At 43.0% G+C, this 25,400-nt stretch overlaps 2 protein-coding genes across 2 annotated transcripts; one reads left to right on the forward strand and one right to left on the reverse strand.

The window, feature by feature from the left end:
• The first annotated feature begins 1,634 nt into the window (after window positions 1–1,634).
• On the forward strand, window positions 1,635–16,423 carry TMEM175 (transmembrane protein 175). The gene is made up of 10 exons (XM_081894409.1): window positions 1,635–1,794; window positions 4,252–4,290; window positions 5,034–5,131; window positions 6,810–6,861; window positions 8,412–8,447; window positions 9,721–9,804; window positions 10,655–10,819; window positions 11,152–11,230; window positions 12,488–12,617; window positions 14,211–16,423. Exons 1-10 carry the CDS (start codon window positions 1,639–1,641, stop codon window positions 14,872–14,874), a joined length of 1,503 nt encoding a protein of 500 aa, XP_081750535.1. The 5' UTR covers window positions 1,635–1,638; the 3' UTR covers window positions 14,875–16,423.
• A 321-nt stretch (window positions 16,424–16,744) lies between these two features.
• Window positions 16,745–21,822, reverse strand: MYL5 (myosin light chain 5). Its single transcript, XM_081894906.1, has 7 exons — window positions 21,718–21,822; window positions 21,046–21,153; window positions 20,182–20,257; window positions 19,541–19,645; window positions 18,897–18,975; window positions 17,751–17,799; window positions 16,745–16,924 (listed from the first exon to the last, which is right to left on the reverse strand). The coding sequence occupies exons 1-7, from the start codon at window positions 21,718–21,720 to the stop codon at window positions 16,826–16,828; spliced, it is 519 nt and encodes a 172-aa protein (XP_081751032.1). The 5' UTR covers window positions 21,721–21,822; the 3' UTR covers window positions 16,745–16,825.
• Between the last annotated feature and the right edge of the window lie 3,578 nt (window positions 21,823–25,400).

Here is a 25,400-nt window from a genome sequence, read left to right on the forward strand (position 1 = left end):
TAGATCTTGAGTTTTCCAATGCTTGGCTACAAGTATCCTTGCTGCTGTTGTTGCATACATAAAGAGGGTTCGATCCTTCCTTAGCACCTTCTGGTCGACAATGCCCAGCAGGAAGGCCTCTGGTTTCTTAGGGAAGGTATACTTAAATACCTTTTTCAGCTCATTATATATCATTTCCCAGAAAGCCTTCACTCTAGGGCAAGTCCACCAGAGGTGAAAGAATGTTCCTTCTCCCTCCTTACATTTCCAACATTTATTATCAGGCAAGTGGTACATTTTTGCAAGTTTGACTGGGGTCATATACCATCTACACAGATTTCTCCACTGACAAGAAGAGCACAGTAGTTTCCTAGCACACATGCCACTCCTTTCAGTGAGGCTTGCACAAGAGAACTTCACGGCTGGCTGAGCCCTTAAAATATAACTGGGCCTGCAAGCTCTGATGGAAGATAATGTGAGATTTTGACCAGCTTCGGCCCATCTGAAACTGATACAGGCTCGTCTTATCTTGAGCCCAAGCAGAGTAGTCCACACAGCAGAAGGATAAGCAGTATGTGCCACATTCTTAACTTTATTTCCACTCTATGCTGAGAGAATACAAACATGCATCTTGCCTCTGTGAGAGCAGAGGAGCAACTGTTTCTCTAACAAAGAAACCGAGAGAACACTGAAAAACAGGAAACCAGTGTACGTCACATCCACCCGTGGGAATCCAACAGTAACTCTGACTGTGGAATGCAAAACAATGTCTTGTGACTGCAGTTGCTGCTCAGTGAGGGAAATAGAAACCAACAGATAATAGTCTAGTATATGAACTGGAATTTCAAACTATTGCCATTGCAGTATCAGCTGTCAGCAAATGCCAATCAGATAATGGGACGGCACACCAGACAGAGTAAGCAGGTCCTGTACTGCTATGACTGGAATGCTGCTGAGTATCTAACATGACTCATATTTTGAATGTATTTCAGAACATGTTAATACTCACATCTGGGGAAATTCTACTAATGGCCCTTCGCTCTACAGAGCATCATAAGGCAAAAAAAAATAATGGGCATTTTCTGCTATTCCCCCTATGTTATGGAATAACGTCAGTTTCTGCGGACAGCTTGTAAAGACTTTCCCTGACCCTTAAGATTGGACCTTGTTCTTTTGTGCCTGAATCTCTTCCATATTTTTATACTGTTGTTTTATGGAATGCCGAATGGTATAGTTTTGGTAAAATATGCAGGGACATCTGATATGTAAAATGAACCATGGAATGAGAAGAAGGGGAGTCATAGATATCTTAAGGGTGTAAAAACGAGTGCTTTCCATTGTAAAACAGAAAATCCAATAAAAATTACATTAATTACATTAATGGTTTTAAAAGAAACGACACGAGAAGACTCGGGTCTAGTGAGCTGCATCCCCCCATGGATCCTCGTTCATAATGAAACCCAATGGCAAGTGAATCCAAGGAGCGGGTTTTTGGCTTTGCGTCTTTCCCTTTCCAATTTCCCGCCCCGGAGGGAACCGGGCAGCGCCTCCTCCCGAAGCCGAGGCCGCCGCGAGCGGGGCGGGCCTGGGCGGAGGAGGCGGGCGGTGTTGGCGGCCGGCCTCCGCGACGAGGAGGGAGGGCGGGCTCTGAGGAGCGGGATGGCCGAAGCCGGGGAGTACGTCGCCGTGGTCTCTCCGCCGACGCCCCCCGGCCCGGGCAGGCCTCGCGGCGGGGAGCTGGGCGGCGGCACCCAGGCCTCGCAGCGCCTGCTGGCCTATAGCGACGCCCTGCTCTCCATCATCGCCACCGTCATGGTGAGTCTCTCGGAGGGCGGCCGGGCTGCCCAGTCCGGCGCGCCCCTTGCTGTGGGAGGGCGGGTGGAGCTGCACCTGTTGGACTCCCGCCTGCTGCGCTAGACAGGCTGGGAGCAGGAACGAGGCGCAAGCCCGGGGCTGCCCTTTCGCATGGAAGGGGCGAGGTTTCTGCAGCAGCGCCTCTTCCTTTTTTTAAAACATACCTAGGCACATAATTTTTATGGTATGCCACTTTTCCAAAGTTAGATTTATCAAAGAGATAAAAGGGACCTCAAGGGTCATCTAGCCCAACCCCCGCGATGCACAAATTCTTCACCCAGTGGGGCTGGAACCCACGCTATGGTATCAGTTCAGACCATAAAGGTAAAGGTAAAGGTACCCCTGCCCGTACGGGCCAGTCTTGACAGACTCTGGGGTTGTGCGCCCATCTCACTCAAGAGGCCAGGGGCCAGCGCTGTCTGAAGACACTTCCGGGTCACGTGGCCAGCGTGACATTGCTGCTCTGGCGAGCCAGAGCTGCACACGGAAACGCCGTTTACCTTCCCGCTAGAAAGCGGTCCCTATTTATCTACTTGCACCCGAGGGTGCTTTCAAACTGCTAGGTTGGCAGGCGCTGGGACCGAGCAGCAGGAGCGCACCCCGCCGCGGGGATTCGAACCGCCGACCTTTCGATCGGCAAGCCCTAGACGCTGAGGCTTTTACCCACAGCGCCACCCGCGTCCCTAGTTCAGACCATACAACATGGAAAATATGCACAATTGCAGCGCAACAAAAGCAATAATAAACAATAAATGAAACACCCCAAAATACACAATCAGACTGAACAATTCCTACATAACCAGATCTAAAATAAAGGTATAAAAACCCCCAAACTATACCCCAGCGCCTCTTCCTTTTTGAAGGTCAAGCAGCATGGCAGGATTAGAACCTGGGTCACGAGCTCTTTCAGCATCTCATCACGCAGCCACCTCTGCAATACACAAGCAATAATAATCTTGCTTTATTCCTTACGTTTCTACCCTGCCATAAATAAAATAGCAGTAACAATGTTGTTGCATCTGGCTGGGTTACCCAAGCCTCTTGAGATTCTTCCCCTCTCCTGTCTCGACTACACAACAACCCTGCGAGGGCTCTTGGACCACACTTTGCTCGTACCTGTGCCTAGAAACCAGGGGTCTTGAGAGCCCTTTTCCCGTTTGCCCCGCTGCTATCCTCAGAACAAATCCACTGTTTGTTTATTTTATTTATTGAATTTATATACCTCCCTATACCTGGAGGTCTCAGGGTCTCACAGAGGTCTCACAGAACAAAATCAAAATATAAAAGCACAAAATATGTAATCGAAATTAAAAACAAGAACCCAACAATGCACACACCCCTGAAGTTTTCCTGTTTGCCTCGCTGCTTTCCTCAGGACAAATCCACTGTTTGCTTATTTTATTTATCTATTGAATTTATATACCGCCCTATACCCGGAGATCTCAGGGCGGTTCACAGGACAGAATTAGAATATAAAAGCACAAAATATGTAATCAGAATAAAAACAACGCACAGACCCCTGAATTGGAGCAAATGTCAACCCGCAGATAACCTGTTAGAGGACAAAACCACAGTGTGATGAGCCCTGAGAGATAATGACTGAACTGTGGGCTCTCTAGGCCTTGGTCAGCTCTAACCACTCGGGAAAACTGCTTATTTTTTTGGGGGGGGGGACTTGTCACCTTCCATTCATACTGTGTTCACAATCCTCAAATCAGATTAGGACCTCAGTTTCAGTTTCCCCCTTCTGCTCCAGGGGGCAGAGACCCTTCTCGGCCTCCAAGAGATTAAAAATTGTGGGTTTTCCCATTTTAGTCTCACAACCAGTGCTTTTTTCTGGGGGGGACGCAGGCCACGGTACGCATACCCCTAAACATTTTGTGAATCTTTGTACTTTTGTCCATTTACTGTATTTATTTTTCCTGATTTGAACTATAAAATGGTGGTTTTCTTGAGTCAAAATGAGAATACCCCCAAACATATTTTAAGAAAAAAAGCACTGCTCACAACATTCCTGAGGTAGGTGAGTGAGGTCAACCAATGAGCGCTGTGGCTGAGAGGAGATTTGCGCCCACACTGCTAGCCCATGTCCAACCCTCTCTTAGCTGTGGCTGCATACCTTTACATAACATCTTTATTTACTTGGGCATAAGCACCACTCAGTAAAATGGTACAATTTTAATAGTAAAATAAAGGATAGGTTGAAAAGATTGGGGGGGCCACCCTTCTACCATGCTTTAATCACTGTGATTGTGTGCAAGGTCAGGGTGAGGAATGCATATTGGGAAATACCCATTTTGTTTATGCATCCAGAAACTCCTTAGAGATCACTTCCCCCTTCCCCAAATGTCCCTTTTATGCTCTTCGGTGTTTTGTTTTTTTCTTCACTGCTTGTTACAAATGCTGCTTCTTTTGCAGATTTTGCCCGTGGCCCATACAAAGATACACCCAGATCAGGTATTGTGTATAATAATAATAATAATTCTAGGCGGTATATTACATATTAAATGTACTTTTGATTGTATTTCGGTTTACTAATTTAGTTTGCACTTTGAATCTCCAGCATGGTTGTTCCAGTATAGAGGACATTTAGCGCTGAGTACTAAAAGAAATTAGAACATCTGTTTCAGGTTCATTTTAAAGTTCCTGTCAATAGGTGCCCCACAGACCACATCCAGCCCCCTTGTCTTCAGCTTCCCCTACCCCACTTTCCCTCACCCAGGTGGCAAGTGGGTCTCTTTTGACTGGCCTCTTGTGTTTCCTGTTATTTTGCATGCACCCACCAGGCTAGGAACAGCACAGTCTCCGTATTTTGCTTTTAACCTAACAGCACTGCTTTCCTGAGCAGTTCACAGTGTAGCAGTTCCAGGTTAGAAAGAGCAGAAGACATCTGTACTGTACTGCTTTCCTAATTAACTACCAGGCACCTTAAAGAATTCAGTGTGTCCACCAGCTAGATTTGTCTTTATTCAGAGTTTCATTCTCAGGTTTTGTGTCTTCGGAGAGCAGAAGGAAGAATGGATTACATTTGTTTTTTGTTCTGGTTTTAAATTCACAGTCTGCACCTTGAGGTTTGTTTTGCAACACGCTTTCTCATTGTGCTTTTGCTTGTGTGAAAAACAAGTACACCATGTCATGTTTCACTAACTTCTGTAATGAATAGCAGGCACTTACTTGTCAAATGCTGTGTTTTATTTCAGAAACTGGGTGAAAGTGTTCAGCAGCTGCTAGCCACCAAAATTGCCGTTTACCTGATGACTTTTTTAATAGTGACAGTTGCTTGGGCAGCTCATGTCAGGTATGCATTTAGGAATGTGTTGGAAAAGGTACACACACACACCAGCCCTTCTTGCGAATTGCAGCATATGTAGCTTGTCCAAGAAGGGAAGGCATTCTGTAACAGAGCTTGCAGGTTGTGCTGAGCCCTGCCTTGCCAGTTGAATTCACTGCCGCTAAGAACACATTAAACTAGCCTTGGAAAAGCAAATCCTCAAGAGTACATAAGAAGACCTCTAAAACCACAGAGCCTAGGACTTGCCGATCAGAAGGTCGGTGGTTCAAATCCCCGCAATGGGGTGAGCTCCCGTTGCTCGGTCTCTGCTCCTGCCAACCTAGCAGTTTGAAAGCATGCCAGTGCAAGTAGATAAATAGATACCACTCCAGCGGGAAGGTAAACGACATTTCTGTGCGCTGCTCTGGTTCGCCAGAAGCGGCTTAGTCATGCTGGCCACATGACCCAGAAGCCGTACGCCGGCTCCCTCGGCCAATAAAATGAGATGAGCGCCGCAACCCCAGAGTTGGTCACGACTGGAACTAATGGTCAGGGGTCCCTTTACCTTTACCTATTTAATCAAACCAATAATCAGTCAAGTCCAGCCCCCTATTTTCCACATCGGAAAAAAATGAATTGCATTTGGTTAAAAGAAGTCCTTTTTTCTTTTTTGTCCTGAATCTACTTCCAGACAATTTCATTAGGTTACCACCATACAAGGCTTTCTTTTGACCAGTTTGCACATACTGTACATCTGTTTGCCATTTGTGGCCTTAGGAGAAGAAACAACTTTTGTAAGCTGCTGCTGCTGCATCTTGCAGAAGTATTTTAATGCTTAATGTTTTATTATGATTTTATATGTGTTGAAAGCCACTCAGAATAGCTGAGGCAACCTAGTCAGATGGGCAGGATATACAAATAATAAAATTGTTGTTATTTCCTGGGTACAATTTTTAGTGACTCAGGAGCACTCACTCTTTACAAACTTGGGTTTGACGGCTGTTCTCAAAATCCTGTCTAATTGGTAGTTTGTGAGGGATCTGCAAATAAGTAGTTTGGCTTATTAGCCTCTTCCCCTACCTGCCTACCTACCTTCTCCACCCCAAAAAAGTCCTGTGACTTTCACAGAGGGCTTGCAGGGAAGCCAGAGTTCTTTCTCCTTTCTGCTAGTGTATAAAGAAGATAAGAAACAGTGGGGAGAAACTCCTTTCATTTCTTGTCTTATCCGGTCCTCAACACACTGGAATTATGACCAGCCTAAGTGAGATAATAAGCTGAGCCCTTTGTATGTGTCAAGGGAGAGGTGGGAGATTATTTGATAAGATAGGAAATGGCAGGAAAATCTTCCATTTCTTAGTTTCTTTAAGCCACAGTAGGTGTAAGAGCTTGAGGGATGGGGAAGGGAATCATCCTGTTGGCTGACTTACCAAAGAGTCTAGCAAGCTGGTGAGCACATTTGCCTGGTTGGCTGATCTTTGTCTGTGATGTTTCAGAAAGGGAAGTTTCTGAGTTTCACAATCATTTCTCCCTTACTGCTGAATATGAGTAGACTCATCATAGAATGGAGGTACACTGCATAACTCTTCCCAAGTGATACTATCATCAAAATAAAGACTTGTTCAGTGAACGTGTATGTCAGAGCTTTCTGAGTATTTTACCAGGGCCAAATTATTAATGGCTTTTGTTCTCTCTCTCTCCCTCTCAGACTTTTTCAAGTGATCGAACTCATAGATGATGTGCTTGCCCTTCTAAATTTGGTGAGTGAAATAAAGGTCCATTAAAATAAGACACACTGGTGTAAATATCAAGATATTCCCAGCCTTGAATATTATCAATACCAAGATGGAACAGTTTTGAATCTCCTGCTTACAAATTTCAGTATCCTAATGTTTCAGAAACAAAATTATCTAGAACAGCAATGGGCTATGGTGCGTTTTATCCATTTTACTGCACCACTATTTGATATTAGTGTCTGAGTTACCTGGGACATCATAACTGCACCCGGGATATATGTGTAATGCTTTTTGCTTCATTTGTTGATGGTGGAATGCAAAATATGAATAGTTTAATAATTACCCGAAGCAGCTGGAGGTTTTAACTTGTCCCAGTGCATAACATACAGAATTGTGTGAGCTTGAGGGACATTCTGTCACGTCTTCTTCAAATGTATGGGAGCTGTCCAGGAGTCCTGCCTTTAGCAGAGTGGATGGCGCTGTGGTCTAAACCACTGAGCCTCTTGGGCTTGCCGATCAGAAGGTCGGCTGTTTGAATCCACGTGAAAGGGTGAACTCCCATTGCTCTGTCCCAGCTCCTGCCAAACTAGCAGTTTGAAAGCATGCCAGTGCAAGTAGATAGGCAGGAAGGTAAACAGTGTCTCCGTGTGCTCTTGGTTTCCATCACAGTGTTTTATTGCACCAGAAGCAGTTTAGTCCTGCTGGCCACATGACCTGGAAAGCTGTCTGTGGACAAACGCCGGCTCCCTTGGCCTAAAAGTGAGATGAGCATCGCAACCCCATAGTAGCCTTTGACTGGACTTAACCATCATGGGGTCCTTTACCTTTTGACCTTCTGTCCAAGTCTTCAAATGTATAGGAGCTCTCCAGGAGTCTTTCTGCCTGTCTAGGGTTGCCATACATCTGGATTTTCCTGGGCTGGTCCAGGATTCCAATGACGGAATTAGCGTCTGGGGATAATTTTGGGAAATTGGCAAAATGTCCGGGAGTTTGACAACAACTTTTTGTGTCTGGATTTTTACTTCTTGAAATATCTCAACCCTATAAAGCTGCCATTCATTTCGGCATGTCTTGTGCTGAGAGAACAACCGGCTTGATTGTTCCCTCAAATTGTTGTGATCTAACACAAGAAACAGATTTGAGCGTAACTTGGGAAAATGGCCTGAGGATGATTGTGGGAAGCCACTGATGTCTTCCAATGAGTTCTTCTGCATTTCTTTGTACTACCATGCCTGGGTTGGATAAAGCCGGAGGGCTGTAGAGGTTCCACAGGCAACACTTACTGCATTATCTTTGTTCAATGTGAGCTGCTTGAACGTCCTTGGATGTTCTCTGGCTCCCTTTCCATGCTAGTGTCATTCCTCCCTAAAACTGGGGCAACGTTAGAGTGGGAAGAGGTTACAGCTTAGGCCCCCAAGTATAGTCCTGGGCTTCTGACATTTCATTCCTAAGCAGAAAGGAGCCAAACTGCATCATCTTCCATACCATGCAGATAATGTGAGAAGGGGCACTGACTTGCATTTACATTCCGAGGAGCCATGTCTTCTCACATGCTGAATTCTTCTCTCTCCTAGGCATGTATGATGCTCATTACTTTTTTGCCATACACAGTAAGTAAGCATTCTGCTTCTTTCCCGCCTAACATTTCCCCTCTGTTTGATTAAACTACTTTTAAAACTTAAAGACTCTACCTGTTGGAATAGAGTTGACATCTTCCTGAAATGGGTACAGCTCTTATTTGCTTAAAAAGCTTAAGCGTAACATTAATAAACTCTTGTGTTTTCACTTTAATTTATGTATGGTATATCAGTTGGTCAGCTGAAGGTTAATCGCTTAACCAGTTATCACAAAACTTCACTTATTACAAGTAAATAATACCTAAAGTGAAAAGCAAACAAAGTGTATGTACTCTTATCTATTCTGGAGCACGTCTCATTATGGAACACTTTGTACAGGTATAGAAACCCATTTGAACAAAGTGGTCAGTGTGCCTTTGCAGACCATGGCTCTCTAAAATCTCCCCAGCTCCTCTTTGCCTCTGGTGTTGGATAGGAGCAAATCCCCAGGCTTTGAGTATAAGTGAGCAGCAAAAGCTACCCTCCCACCACAAGACCAGAGCCTGTTTCCTTTCCTTGTGATCTCCTTGCCTCTAGACTAGGGTTAGCATGAAACCAAAGCGATTCCGGCTGCTAATCCGTTCAGTCACAAATGCATGTCAAAACCCCAGAAGCTGATTTTAAGCAAATTTATTAAGAATCAGGATTAAGGAGACCACAAAGGGGAAATGCAGAGGGAGCTTACTATGTATTTGTCACAGTGAATTTTGTTCTCTGCGACTGCCGTGAGGCTTGCAACTCTAAACCTAATCTTCTTTGAAGGTAAATTATTTTAACTAAATGGTCTGAATTGTTCAGACAGTCCCAGAATTTTCTCACCCAGACTTGAAACTGGTCTCTGCCAGTTAGCATATAAATTTCACTGCTCTTGCACTGATGCCTTCCAGTAGCTTTTCAGCATAATATGCTGGTTCATAAACCCAAGTTGCAAGCTTCTCAGTCCATCCTAGAATTCTGTACTCAAGCACCTGTTCACTGAAAGAGTGAAATTCAGAAATTCAGCATTTCTTACTGCTTTCCTCTTCAAGTTAATACAATATCCCTGGATATGCTCTTGGCCTCTCTCAGAATAACTTGCAGATCTTACAAGTTTGTTTATTGATTCAGCTGAGTGTCAAGGGTATGAAAAGCAGAGCTTGCAAATATATAACTTTATTTTTTAAAAAAAAAAAGCTGATCCAAGCAACTATATATCCATATTTATCAGGTTTTACTTTCCATTAGTGTATTTTGCAGCATATTACTGATCTGCCGTTTTGTCTTGCAGTTCTCCTTGATGGCCTCATTTCCAGATGTACCATTTGGCATTTTCATGTTTAGTAGCTGCAGTGTTGTAATCGGCACTATCCAGGTCTTGTTGCTTTCATTTCAGTATTTAAAATTAGGGAATATTAGCAGGAAAGATTCCATAGGTTATAATCAGAAAATGGTGATGATGCACGTTTTATCCTCCTTATATGAGAACATGGGACGCGGGTGGCGCTGTGGGTTAAACCACAGAACCTAGGACTTGCCGGTCAGAAGGTCAGCGGTTTGAATGGGTGAGCTCCCATTGCTCGGTCCCTGCTCCTGCCAACCTAGCGGTACAAAAGCACGTCAAAGTGCAAGTAGATAAATAGGTGGCGGGAAGGTGAACGGCGTTTCCGTGCGCTGCTCTGGTTCGCCAGAAGCGGCTTAGTCATGCTGGCCACATGACCCAGAAGCTGTACGCCGGCTCCCTCAGCCAATAAAGCGAGATGAGTGCCGCAACCCCAGAGTCGGTCACAACTGGACCTAATGGTCAGGTGTCCCTTTACCTTTACCTTTACCTTATATGAGAACATAATTGTTTAGTCCCCAAAGGAAAGCGTAGATTCCCTTCTTGCAGCAGCTAGTAGAGGCGGCAAAAGTTGCAAGCACTTACAGGGCCAGTTTATTATTGCATTTCTTTGTGCTCACAGGTTTGCTATTCAGATTTTCAGGCAAGCACAAACCACAGTGGACAACAATTGTTCACAATCATTTGTGAACTAGTAAACAAAGGTTTGATGCAAATTGGGATTGGAAATTGGCTAACTCTTCAGTGTGCAAGGGTAAGAGGGAGGTGGAGAAAGAAGCAGAAGCTCTAGGCTTGTTCTTGTAACACCAAACCATGGTTTGGCATTATGTCTGGGATTGGCCTTAGTCTTATGTACTCATGCAGTGTTTTCTTCGCTCTGCAGGCAATCATCGTAGTGTATGGCTTCCACCATCCGTATTTACTCAGCCATCAAATACAGGAGTCCGAAAACCAGGCATTTTACAAAAATCACATTCTGAAGATTATATTAAGAGGGCCAACGCTTAGTTTTTTTGCTGCCATCGTCTCCTTTTTCTTCATCCCACTGGTAAGGCCTCCTTTACGTTCAAACAGCGATTACCAAACTGTGTGCAAGAGCAGGATTGTGTTCTACAATGGGGGATTTTCAGCCTGCCAGCCACCCATGCCCTTCTTGGGGCACTTGGGGTACCTTTTCCTCATTCTCTCTACCGCTTCCAACTGTCAGCCTATATTTTGTGTCTGCTGAGCATGTTCAGTCTTCATTAGGCTGTTGTGGGGAGGGGTTGGTTTTTAGGTTTGGGGGTTTATTCCCCCTAAAGAGTTTTTTGTATTCCTGCAAACCCTGGACCTCCTCTGAGCATGTTACCATGCAATAAACAAGCTCTTATTTCCTTCCAGGCTTACGTGTTTCTTGGGCTCGTTATTTTTTTCCCACACGTCAGCCACCTAACCAAATGGTTTAAAAGCAAGGTCCTTGGTGAGTATCCTTTTATGTTTGTTTATTTAAAGATTAAAAAACAAAACCTGGCTCCCCATGCCACCAAATTGGCAATCTAATAGACACTTTACAAAAAGAGAAAGGAACTGAACCGAAAGTAAGCAAGTTCAGGAGTCCTTCATTAGCCCTAGTTACATACTGTATTTTTCCATGTATAAGACTATATTTCCCCCCAAAATTTTAAAGTTTAAAATTGGAGGTCATCTTATACATGCAGTGTTGCAATTACTTATTTCTTAATTTTGGGCTCAAAAAATAGGGGTTGTGTTATACATGGGGTGTCTTATACACAGAAAAATACGGTAATTGATACCATAGTGACGAGCTGAAATGGCCTAGGAGACAGCAAAATGGTAGCTGGTCCCAGCCCACTCGATGGAGAGGACTTTGCAATCTGTCCTCTCCCTCAGACACAGCTAAGCAGGAGGACCTCTGACTTAATTCTTCTGCATGGGATTGCTTTATCTCCTCGTTGGGTGACTGATTAGGAGGTAGATTTTGAAAGTATGGTCCAGCATGAAAATAGAAGGACAATTCAGGCCAAAGAAATTGTTTTCTCCTTGCTTTGTGTTGCACAGTGATTGTGACAGAAAGTCTGTCTCCAATTCTTCTAAAATGAGCAGAGCACACAAGGCCTTCTCTGAGGCTATGCTACAACTCTGGAATTCCTACGTTAACGGGAAATAATCAGGCTTCTAATTCGTCTGTCACCAGAAGCTGAAAACACCTTTAATTTAAAAAGTAATACCTAGTGTTATTGTTTCTTGTTTTAATGTACAATATGGTTTACCCTTCCTGCTGCTACATTTGTGTCTTGTTTTGCTTTAGGTATATTCTGGTTTCTGTTGCTTTTAGAAAGTGTCTATATGCATGTTTATTGCTTATTTGATACGGTTTTACAGTGGTGTTGTATGCCACTCTGGGCACTTCTGGTAGAAGAGAGGAATGTAGATCAATTAATATAATATTATATTTGAAATAGGATAGGCAGCTGGCCAGTTTGGAGTCTAAGGATAAACACATGATCAAAAGTCACACAACAATAATCTGTACAGGCAAGGTTCTCCTCTCAAGCCTTGGATAAGCAACATATCTGTGGGAGGAGGTAGGCTGGAATAACATGGTGAAGGTATTTTTATTTATTTCTAGAGGATGAGACAAAATGAATAAAGGCTTGTCAACTATATAAAGGAAAAGCTTAGCGCTTTCATTCAGCATGCTTATTGTGCCTTCCAGGTCAAGAAGACGAAGTCCCTCTGGAGTCTTTTACTTCTTACCTTACAGAACCCCTTAGTAAGGAAAGAGTGGAAGCATTCAGTGATGGAGTTTATGCAATCGTAGCAACCCTATTGATTCTGGATATATGGTAGGTCTTCAGAAATCTTAGTACTATCCATTATTGCCCTTGACTGTTTTTCATATGAGAATACAGTGCTTGGAGGGGAAAGTGTGTACAGTGGTTCCTTGGTTCTTGAACGGCTTGGCTCCCAAACAATTCAGCTCCCGAACACCGCAAACCTGGAAGTCAGAGTTCCAGTTTGCGAACATTTTTCAGAAGCCAAACATCCGACACAGCTTCCGCTTCAGTGTAGGAACTCGGACTCTTGGAACAGATTAAGTTCGAGAACGAAGGTGCCACTGAATAGAGTTTTATTTCATAAAATTTATACACTGCTTGACTGTTAAAAAACACCAAATCAACTCCAAGCAGTTTACAAAAAGATAAAACAAGAAAACCAGGAAAGATTTACAGCCCTACTTTAAAACATACAAAAGTCAAAATGCTAAAACAGATTAAAATGGCCTCAACTTTCTAAGATTCTGGGTAGCCTTGTCTAAAGAAGAGTGTTTTTAGCAGGCTCTGAAAAAAGTACAGTGGTACCTCAAGTTACAAACGCTTCAGGTTACGTGTTTTCAGGTTGCGGACCGAGGGAAACCCGGAAGTACCGGAAAAGGTTACTTCCGGGTTTTGCCGCTCGCGCATGCACAGAAGCATTAAATCATGTCACGCACGTGCGCAGACGCGGCACTGCAGGTTACAAACGCTGCAGGTTGTGGACGTGCCTCCGTCATGGATTACGTCCGCAACCCGAGGTCCCACTGTACAGTGCAGGGGTCTGCTTGTTTTCAATAGGCAGGGAGTTCCAAAGTGCCACACTCAACGGCCGAATTCTTACCAGTGTGGAACGGGTATTATGTGGCACCTGTGATACTGTCCACTTCTGCCGGTCGAAGCAGTCAAGTGGCCACACATGGGGTAAGGCAATCTTGCAGGTAAACTGGTCCCAAGTTGTTAAGGGCTTTATATACTAATAGTAAGGCCTGGAACTTGGCCCAGTAGCAAATTGGCAACCAGAGCAGGTCTCTGAGCACAAGTGCTGTATGCTGACAAAGCCTCACTCCTATCAGCAATTGCTCTGCAGCATTCTGCACTAACGGCAGCTTCTGCATCAAGCACAAGGGAATCCCCACATAGAGTTTGGGGGGCAGGGTTTACAATGTGGACCTCCCTTTAATCTCTCTTGAGCATGGGCCTTCCACCAGTGTCTTGTGCAATCGTATTAGTACTTGCACATCCCAACGGGAAATACCTACGCTTAATGAAGTGAAATGATGAATTTCCACCTTTGCTTCATGTTGGTAGTTCCTAGATGGAAGCATGAGTGCTGCATATCACATAGCTCTTGCCTGCAAAATAGAAAAGTCTCCTAGATCTGCAATCTCCTGTTATCCCACTAACTGACCAAAACCCACCAGTTCATTTTAATCCTCCTCCTATACAGAAAACAGAGATGTTATATGTACCATTGTTTAACTATGAAAATCATTTAATAAAAAGGATTTTAATATATATATATATTTCTAAGTGTTAAAGTAACATGCAGAAAATGATAGAATATCACCATATAAATGGATGCCGGTGCATGTATAACTGAAAGATCATTTCCCACCCCAACAGTGAAGATAACGTTCCTGACGCTAAAGAGGTGCGAGAGAAATACCGCGGGAATCTCATCAATGCCTTGAGTGAATACGGTCCGAATTTCCTTGCCTACTTTGGGTCTTTTGTTACTATCGGCCTTCTCTGGTTTGTCCACCATTCACTCTTCCTTCACGTGACAAAAGCAACGCGCCTGATGGGCCTCCTCAACACCCTCTCGCTGGCTTTCATCGGAGGTCTGCCTCTGGCTTACCAGCTGACCAGCGAGTTTGCGGAGAAGTCTCACAACGAAATAGAAGCCATCCAAGTGAGCTGCGTCACCATTTTCTTCGCCAGCATCTTTCAGTTTGGCATCTGGACCGCGGCCCTCTTCCACGAAAGGGAAACGCTGCATCCTTTTGCACGATATGGCGGCAAAGAGCACGCCTTCATGTTTGCCAAGCTGGCTCTCTACCCCTGCGCGAGCCTCGCAGCCTTCTTCCTGACCTGCGCTGTAAGCGAGCTGAGTACAGAAATCTTCCACCTCATGCAGATCGTCGTCCCCTTTGCCTTCCTCGTCTTGCGCATCTCTGTCAGGGTTGGTTTGGTGGCGTTGAAGTTCCTGGTGTCTCTGTTCAGGCCACGGAAAGATGTATCAGAAGAAGAAGAAGCGTGTTTGTCTCCTTCCGAGACCTTGACATAGCTTTACCGCTGCTTTCCTTGGAATTCCTGTGGAACTGCTTCTACTTGAACTTCCCTGGTCCAAGCCACAACTGGGTATATTCAACATTTTGCCAGTTTAGATGTTTTGCTTCATGGAACATAAAACTTTTTGAGTAGAGAGATTTCAGGTGCAAACCCAGAAATGGAGTCGTGCAAAGTCCACTGGCCATATTTTTGGCTGCAGGTTGAACATTTTTGTCAGTGATTAGGGCTAAGATGATGCATCTAACCACCAATGTAGTCAGTTTTTTGCATAATAATAAAAATAAAAATGTATTATCTATACGCCGTCCATCTGGCTTGGTTTCCCCCTGCATGGTGAGAGAGGGAGCACAGAAAGATTAAGGGAGAATTATAGCATTGGGTCTGTTTTTGAGGCGTTGAATAAGGAGACAGGACTGTGGCTTGGTGTTAAATCACATGCTTTGCATGCAAAATGTCCCAGATTCAATTCATAGGATTGCCAGGTAGAGCTGGGAGAGTCCATCTGAAACCGGAGAGCTGTTTTCAGTCACTGTTAATAATACGAGTGAGATCAATCCATGGTCTTGGAATAAGGTAGCTTTCCCTAGTTCCTAAAGTCAAGTTTCAGTTGTCATAATTAGTAAAAGTAGTAAGATTCGTATTCATGTCATGTTCATGTTATCGGGGGGAATTATTTGAATGTTAAGTTGTTACATATCATAGGGTACGGCTGTTGTAGTAAATCAACATCTGCTTCCTGGAATACATACAGGATGTATTTGGCCTGGAATACGAGTGAAAATTATTATGTAGAGTGTCGGGCAACTGCCTGTGAATCTCCAAAACAAATGGCTTTCATGGACAATAGACAAGGTGGTTCATCTCTGGTTGGAAAATCTAAAGACCTCCGATTTCTCAGGGATCTGGAGTCTAGGAATGTGAAAATTGTACCAGGACTCATCCTGGTTTGTGCAGAAAGTTGAGGGTAGCACCTACAGATATTAAGTCTTTTTCCAGTTCTTGCTTAATGTCTCTTTCCTTCAGTGTTGTTCTGCTGAGCCGATACACTTCCAGTATAAAGTCATCTGAGCTTTGGCTAATCCACTAAGCTGCCGGTTTATCTTGAATGTTGCCTTTAGCTGGAAGGAAGAACTTTCTATACCTAATGTTTGATGCAACTTCTCAGTGAAATGCTCAGCATTATGCCATTCAGAAAAAAACCCCGTCTCTTTTCTTGAAATGCACCTACGTAGGCTAGCTAATATCTTCTGTACTTTTCCCTTGATTGCACTTTATTATAAACGTAAAATAGTATTTATATTTTGAGTGGCTTATGATGCACAATTACCTTTACTTACTTGATTGATTGATTGATTGATTGATTGACTGATCATCATAATACTTGCTTTGGAGAAATGCACTATATTGTATGTTGAGATTCAACCTACAATCTAAGATATGTCCTCTTAATGATTCTCTTTGGTCCCTTATTTTATACATTCCTTAATTTTAAAATGTGTTGGAACCTTTTTTTATTGAATAAAATGCTGCATTTACAATTGAAACTGGCAGGAGTTTTACTCCACTTCATCATCTCTCTTCCACATTAGAATACCAGAATACCATTTCACCAATCCTTACAGCAGCCGCGTGAAGCTGCAAACTAGGAGGAAACAAAAACCTCACAGGAGATCCTAGTCACAGATCCCATCTAGTTTGCTCTTGAGCAAATGCCACTTGCAGTCTCCCCAGACTGATACCTTTCTGAAAATAATTATTTTAAGTGGCAAAATTTTATATAGTAACTTGTTGAAGAATGAAACATTCCAACTCGACATTTTCCTGTAGGGTTGATATTCAAATAAAATACACAGTGCTTGCAGTCATAGAGAAAGTAATGCATTTATTTTGTTTTATTCTTATTGCATGGGCATAGGTGTTGACACAGTTTCCGAAAAGTAGGCAGACTATTCTTTTTCATCTCCGTGAGTGATGGTGTAGCAGAGAGCTTTGTAATCCAGGTTTCCTGCTGCGTCAATAGGAGAACTCTGGAACATCTGATCCATCTGCACATCAACAGGGAGAAATATATATATATATATATATATAGTTAGAACTGGGGGCAACAGAGACACCTCCCACCAGTCTAACTAATGTGATCCTGGCCACATCTTGAAAAGTTTGGTTGCATTTTGGAAAACAGGCATCCTAAAAGCACTCAGGGCTGATTTCCCTCAGAATGGATAGGTTTGATCTTCTTGCAGTCCATGGGACTCTCAAGAGTCTCCTCAAGCACCATAATTCAAAAGCATCAATTCTTCGGTGATCAGCCTTCTTTATGGTCCAGCTCCCACTTCCATACATCACTACTGGGAAAACCATGGCTTTAAGGTCCGTATAGTTAAAGCCATGGTTTTCCCAGTAGTGATGTATGGAAGTGAAAGCTGGACCATAAAGAAGGCTGAAGAATTGATGCTTTTGAATTATGGTGCTGGAGGAGACTCTTGAGAGTCCCATGGAATGCAAGAAGATCAAACCTCTCCATTCTGAAGGAAATCAGCTCTGAGTGCTCACAGGAAGGACAGATCGTGAAGCTGAGGCTCCAATACTTTGGCCACCTCATGAGAAGAGAAGACTCCCTGGAAAAGACCCTGATGTTGGGAAAGATTGAGGACACAAGGAGAAGGGGACGACAGAGGACGAGATGGTTGGACAGTGTTCACGAAGCTACGAACATGAGTTTGACCAAACTGCAGGAGGCAGCGGAAGACAGGAGTGCCTAGCGTGCTCTGGTCCATGGAGTCACGAAGAGTCGGACACGACTAAACGACTAAACAACAAACAACAAAAAAGCCAAGTTTAAATGATTTTGGCTAAATAGAACATACAAACCTCTTCAGCATTGAACTTGTCACCTTGGGACATCATTAAGCGTTTAATACTGTAGAAGAGACACAGAGAAAATTACCTTGTTTACGAAAAGGCTGGCATAAGAGTCACTGTTAAGATCTCACTTCTTTAACCAGAAACTGCAGCCGAGGCTTTCCCTATGGTTACAAGTTTTGATTAAGGAGGAAAGACCTTAACTATCGTAGATTTAGACCAGGCACATCTAAAACAACTGGCAGTTATCTACCCATTGTCATGGGGGGGGGGGAGGCCAAAGTTGTTGAGCTTTCTTTAGGAGGGCAAGGTCTTAAAACACAGTAAGAAGTGGGTGCAGCAAAACAGGTGTGTTTCTTGCCACTAACAACTGCCCATTGTACATAACAGTCGGACAGAGCGAGGATGGCGGGGACAGAGACTTTTAACACAATACTTCCTTAAACCAGCGATCGGAAGGGAACCCATGATCGACCACGGTTGGACAACGCTGATTTAGACAATACACAAGCTCCTATCCGGGAAACACCCTATTTTTATGGTCACGAAGTTATTTTGCCTTAACCATAATATGGAAGCCAGGCCAATGTATGTGGTGTAATATTGGCAGGCTTAAGGAGTAGAAAGGTAGGGCCAAACTACATGCAACAGCAATGGATCTAAGCATTTCACTGTGGCTCTGCTCCCGAGTGTGTAAAGTGAAAACGGGGTGCCGTTCCAAATTGCAAAATGGTCAAGGCATTCTGAACCCTCACCCCATCTGCCACATATTCCCACAGCCCTTCCCCGCAACATTTTAACTCCTAGCTGGGCTCATTTCCAACTCAAAGCCTGGATGTGGGGCCGAAATGCCTTTGGGGAACGGCCTGTGGTAGGGGAAAGGGGTCTGCGGGGGAAAGGTTTTGTCACCTCCTACCCATAACTCCTTTTGCATGCTTGTGCACTCTACAGGTAATTGGAGCAGAGCCATTGGCAGAATCCCCTGCTTGGCAGGGGGTTGGACTCGATGGCCCTTGTGGTCTCTTCCAACTCTATGATTCTATGATTCATTTTTAAAGCCAAGGGTCCGCCGCTGTCACCGCAACTTGGTCCTTAGCAGACAATATGAGCTGTCCACCGGCCAACAGGGGTTCTGCTTAGGTAGCTAATACTTACTAATCCTTGTTAAGGTTTCCTTTACCCTCTGGGTCAAACATTTTAAATGCGTTCATTATGGTCTCTTCAGTGTCCGTACCTGCAGAAAATAATGGGGAACAGTTGAAGCTAGGCTGGTCATGCTATTGCTTCTGAGCGATAGAGAACCCCATTTTAAACTGGATACCCCAGAAAGAAAAGTATTAACAGGAATCTCTTGTCTGTGGGGATTTTCCTACTCTTCCTTTCAAATGGGAGGGGGGGGGGACTGCAGAAAAGATGAAAGAACCACAGGGAAAATACAGGATGACAATGATTGGATGATGTTATTGTGCAGATACCCTATAAAATGAGGGAATGAAGAGTCAAAGCAGCCCAAGGTAAGAGTGCTTTAAGGTTGCTTTGGTTTTATTGGGCGCTGTCTTGTGGAACTTTCTGGATTACCATAAGTTTACCAAAAACCCCAGGAAGAAGACGAAAACCTCAAATGCAATCAGTCTGGCTACTTTAAAACTTTCAGCCTTTCATTTTAATTTTAACTTTTGTCCAGTGCTAAATACTGCTTTTACTGCAATAGAGAAAATAGCTCATCTGAAATGTCATGATTAGCATCACGTGCAAATTTCTGGGAGGATGTAGTTTTAATAAGAGAGTGTTAAACTTACCACTTAACTTTTCCCCAAACAGGTTCAAAAACATGGTAAAATTAATCGGTCCAGTGGCTTCTTTAAGCATAGATTCTAACTCTTCATCTTTGACATTTGTTTTACCTAAAATCAAATGGAAAATAAAGGATCCATTGCATCAACAGAGCATGCATGTACCAGAATTACTTCTACTGTATATGCTTGATGGTATAGAGCCGGCTTCCTCAAACTTGGCCCTCCAGATGTTTTGAGACTACAATTCCCATCATCCCTGACCACTGGTCCTGCTAGCTAGGGATCGTGGGAGTTGTAGACCAAAGTTTGAGGAAGCCTGGTATAGAGACACTGCCACCATTTGTTCAAGTGCCAGCAAAAAAAATATTTTTTAACATTCAACAGTTTCCCATTTAATCTCCCAGGCTTAAAAAAAAAAAGTCTATACAGTGTAAAACTCAAAGAGCTCAAATTAAGAGCAATAGCAAAATTTGATTCTGAATTTCAAACCCCAGTCCTGCCTTTGAGTTAACAGGATGCATTTAGAAATGATTTTACATATGCTTTCTAAGGAACAGATTTAAATGATATTATATGGGGAAAAAACACAATTGTTACTACAAAATGGAGATTAAAAGAGGATGTGACCATTTCACAACACTTGCCTAAAGAAGCATAGGTATCTTTCAAGTCTTCTTTATCAATGAAGCCATCTCTGTTCTGATCAATTAGCGTAAAAGCCTATAAAAAGTATTTATTTATTTAGAGAGATAGAATTGGGATATAAAATGTTCTTGTGATTAGAATAAATTACTGATTTAACATTTTGTGTTTAAGCCCAGTGATTTCAACATGCAGGATATTAGTCTCCAAATGAACTTTTTCTCCACTTAAGTCCTCAGAACTGGGACAACCTCAAACTACTAAGAGTTCAGGATTGCAGACTTTATTTATTCATTTTTTTTTTTTACTTGTACCGGTTTAAGTGTGATGGCTTCCCACAAAGGCTCCATAGGGTTTTAGTTTGGTGTTGTTAAGAGAATCTCCCTCACCCTGCAAGAAGAACTACAGATCCCAAATGTTCTGTGAGGAGAGGGAATGAGTTTTCAACCAGTTCATCTGTAGAATAAACATGCTTCATTCCTTAGATAACCTCCCTTTCTAACATGAAAAAAACCATCAAAACAAATATTTACATAGGTCTGTCTTGCAACTGCATCCCAAGTTTGTGACATCAAAGGGAATACCTGCTTTCTTCCTACAGGTGTGGTCTGCATGATGATGATGATGATAATGATAATAATAATGATAATAATGATAATAATAATAATAATAATAATAATAATAATAATAATAATAATTGTACCCCACCCATCTGACTGGGTGCACTCCCCTTTCCATTTCATATTTCCATACATCTCAAGATTCAGGTAGCTGCAGATCCCTGATAAATATTAAGAGAAAAATACAGAACAGCAAGCCTATTTGTAATTTAGAGCCTCCCGGCCATAGACAGGGAACTTTCTTACTTCCTTAAATTCTTGAATCTGTGTCTGTTCAAAGTTGGAGAAAACATTAGAGGAAGCTCTCTGAGCACGTTTGGCTCCCCCTTCCTTCTTCTTGGTTTTTCTGCTGGCCTGAAAAGAGCAGAAAATGAACTCAGCCGGTGCAGCATAGACCCCGCATGACAATTCAGCAGCAGCAATGGCAACCCATGAACCATTATCATAGAATTGTAGTGTTGGAAGGGACCTCAAAGGTCATCTAGGCCTACCCCCTGCAATGCAGGGTCCTTTTGGCCTACATGGGACTCAAAATCACGACAATAATAATAATGATAATATGCCCTCCATCTGACTTGAGTTGTCCCAGCCACTCTGGATGGTCCCCAACAAAATATTAAAAACACAATAAAACATCAACCATTAAAAACTTCCCCGAACAGGGCTGCCTTCAGATATTTTGTAGTTGTTTATCTAAGATATGATGGGAGGGTGCCACCACCAAGTAGGCCCTCTATGGACTGAGCTATCCCATACATATTTGGACTTTTTTCCAATTAACAACCATCAAAATGTGTAGTGAGTCACAGAAGGCACACTTTAATTTAGGTACTCTTAAAACGGCATAAATCAGAATATGTTGTTGCTGCTGTAGGTTTTTAACAAAACAGATTATATCGCCGCGCAGGCCAAACTCACCATCTTTTGTGGAAAGCTACTCTGCCCGCCTTTCTCTGGCAAATTTTTCTTTAGGAATTGCCTCTTATATGAAGGGGAGGATCTTGTCTTTACAGCTCAGATCTCCCAAAGGAGCTCTCAAACGTCTTAAGAACCCTGAGCTCGCAAGAGCTATTCCATACATGGCGAGAACTGCAAGATACCTTCTGTTCCCCAGTGGCCCGGCAACTGTTCCTTAGACGTGAACTTGCCTAATAAGTCATTTGCTTTAAATGAAAGAGAACTAAGAGTACATACAGTGAAAAACTCTGAGATAGATGTAATGTGTGTGCCACATTTGGATTCAGTTATCTATTAGACGGCTTGCCAGAAGCGTTAATAGTGCAGACAAAACACAAGTTTTTTAAAATTTTAATTAGGTAGTGCAATTCCAACCCCCTCGAATATTAAATGCACCATCCAACATCAATTAAAACATATATATTTTAGGATAATATCCAGTTGTGGAGTCCCATTTGCACAGAGTCCCACTTGAATAACACCAGATTGCAGGATCTTTAGGAACAGATCAGTGACTAGAGTGGGACTGCAAGCGGGAGGGGGGGGGCAGTTTCATTGTGTTCCCTGGCAATAATTCCATTACTCAACCATTACTGCTATACTGTAAAAAAAAACCAAGAAGATCCAAAATGTTGTTAAATTTTGCAAAATTTAACAACATTTTCCTCTCTAGCAAGGGAGAGGAGGACTTGCTCACTCTTGGGCTGCCTCTGATACACATTTTTATTTTAAAAGCATGACCGGAATAGGAATGGGAAGGGATTCTGGAAGATTTCATGACAAACCCTCTGGCTTTGCCAATGCACAAAAGTAAACGGGGATCAAAAATTCAGAACGGTAGCTGTGGCTTTCCCATAGAAATAAGTGGGACTGAGAAGTGTAATTGGGTGGATCATACCCATTACTTAGGACAAAGTAAAGCAAAAAGCATTAGGATTCATAAAACACCATTCTGATTCATAAAAGCTTCTAGGGATATTATATTTAAATAGGTTTGTGTGTGTGAACACAGTAGGATTGTTTAAAAAAAACAGCATGCAGGCAATCAATATCTGTATAATTTTCTCTCTCTTTTTCTTATTATTTATTTATTTATTTATTTATTTATAATTTACATAAGCTACAAACACTGAACCCAATATTGCATGGCATTTACATTAGATTTTACTGAGGGCATTACAATAGTGTGTCAGTTTGAATGTCAATGACAGCAATATCCTCATTGCAGGAATTAATCTGGTAATGTTAGTTTCCATGATCCATTAACACCAAAAGGAACTTGGCTGCACCATATATTTGATAATTAAAATGATGAGCCATGTTGGAAATATCCATTAACTCTACCCTTTTAACATTCTTGCACAGTTGCTTCTTGCTATTCATATCTTTTGCTTGCAGCTGCTCATGCTAATAATATTCACTAATTATACTGTGTTATGATATTCTCTCTGGGCTTTTGGTTGGCTCTCTCTGTGTGTATCTTTAGCATCTGCTACTTCCCTGCTCTTCGGGATCCAATTTAGGAAACAATGTTCAAACAGCTTTTAAAGTCTGCATTATATAGTTATTGAAACAGCTTTCAGGCAATAGGGGTAGATTATTAAGACAATATATTCTTCTTAAATGAGTTGTCAGAATAAGCTTCTTGCACAGACTGTTACATGAATTACCCCCACATACAATCTGTATACCTCCTAAAAGTTTTGAAGGTGCCATTCCCACTCCACCAACTACTTATAAAGGTAAAGGGACCCCTGACCTTTAGGTCCAGTCGTGACCGACTCTGGGGTTGCGGCACTCATCTCGCTTTACTGGCTGAGGGAGCCGGCGTACAGCTTCCGGGTCATGTGGCCAGCATGACTAAGCCGCTTCTGGAGAACCAGAGCATCACACGGAAACGGCGTTTATCTTCCCGCTGGAGCAGTACCTATTTATCTACTTGCACTTTGACGTGCTTTCGAACTGCTAGGTTGGCAGGAGCAGGGACCGAGCAACGAGAGTTCACCCCGTTGCGGGGATTTGAACCGCCAACCTTCTGATCGGCAAGTCCTAGGCTCTGTGGTTTAACCCACAGCGCCACCCACGTCCCTCCAACTACTTATAGTACCTATTTTATTGTACTGCAGGTTCCAGTAGTATATAAATTCAGCTGCCACGATTTAAGCTGGACATCCCGGGAATTACAGAAGCCTTCTGATTGGATCCCAGAATGTCCTGGTTTTTGGTCCAATACTCTGGCACAAGCCGGCTGAGCAAACGGCACTCGTTTTTTTGGTTGGATGCACTGATGGGAATCAGCTGCTGAAGAAGGCAAGGGGAGGTGTCAGATGGTTTCTGCGTGCCATCTCCTTTAAACTGCCATAGGGTGCAGACACACCATACATTAACAGGGCATTTCCATCCACACACAGGATCTTGTGCTATAGTTTACCTCTCAGAGAGCTACAATTCCCATCACCTAGAACAAATTTGTTTCCAGGAATCCTTTTTTGGGGAGTGGGCTGGATGGACTTTAAACTAACAGTGTATGTGCTGTTAGTTTAAAGTATGTGCTGTTGTTGTTGTTGTTGTTTAGTCGTTTAGTCGTGTCCAACTCTTCGTGAGCCCATGGACCAGAGCACGCCAGGCACTCCTGTCTTCCACTGCTTCCTGCAGTTTGGCCAAACTCATGTTGGTAGCTTCAAGAACACTGTCCAACCATCTCGTCCTCTGTCATCCTCTTCTCCTTGTGCCCTCCATCTTTCCCAACATCAGGGTCTTTTCCAGGGAGTCTTCTCTTCTTATGAGGTGGCCACAGTCTTGGGGCCTCAGCTTTAGGATCTCTCCTTCCAGTGAGCACTCAGGGCTGATATCCTTAAGAATGGAGAGGTTGGATCTTCTTGCAGTCCATGGGACTCTCAAGAGTCTCCTCCAGCACCATAATTCACAATGCAGCCTTTTATACCCTGTTAAATGTGTTTAGGGGATGGGTGGGGTTTTTTTGGTTTGTGTATTTTGTGCATGACTTTTATTATGCATTTTGTGTTTTTAATCTTGTCTTTTAATGTTGTGAACTGCCCTGAGACCTACAGATGCAGGTGGCATATAAATTTAATAAATTAATCATCATCTATCTGAAAGAGGACATGGCAGCCTAGCAAGAACCTTGGGCAGAAGGACTGGATGCTGCAGTTCCCCACAATAACAGAGTGGTAGGGGGGGCAGAGCAAAAAAAATTAAAATAAAAAAAAAATCCATCACGTAAAAGTATTTAGTAATACTAAAAAAATCAACACCACTATGAGTTTTTCAACCTCGCAAGAACAAGAGCACTGTGGACTAAAAGCATCAAAACTAAGATGCTGAGAGTCCGGCCGGTCCTACTTTTTTGTCAAGCAAATTCATCCGCTTGGGAGAAAGGGAAGATTCTGCGCGTGCGCACTGGTTCTTTCTTGCGTCCCTCACGTCGCCTTCTTGCAGAGATAAGAAAAATTAGAAGGATATAATGCCTCAAAAAGCCAACCCCAGTAGACGTGAAAACTGTACTTAGAATAAGCGCTACTAAGCTCAACGAACCTTACAATTGAGATTTCAGGCTTAACTATTTTCTATTCTGCGTGTAAAATCGAAATTAACCACGATTCTTTGCCCGCGTCTCTTATTCG

The sequence above is a fragment of the Podarcis melisellensis genome (genome assembly GCF_964234715.1).
Source record: "Podarcis melisellensis genome assembly, chromosome: 17".
Taxonomy (NCBI): domain Eukaryota; kingdom Metazoa; phylum Chordata; class Lepidosauria; order Squamata; family Lacertidae; genus Podarcis; species Podarcis melisellensis.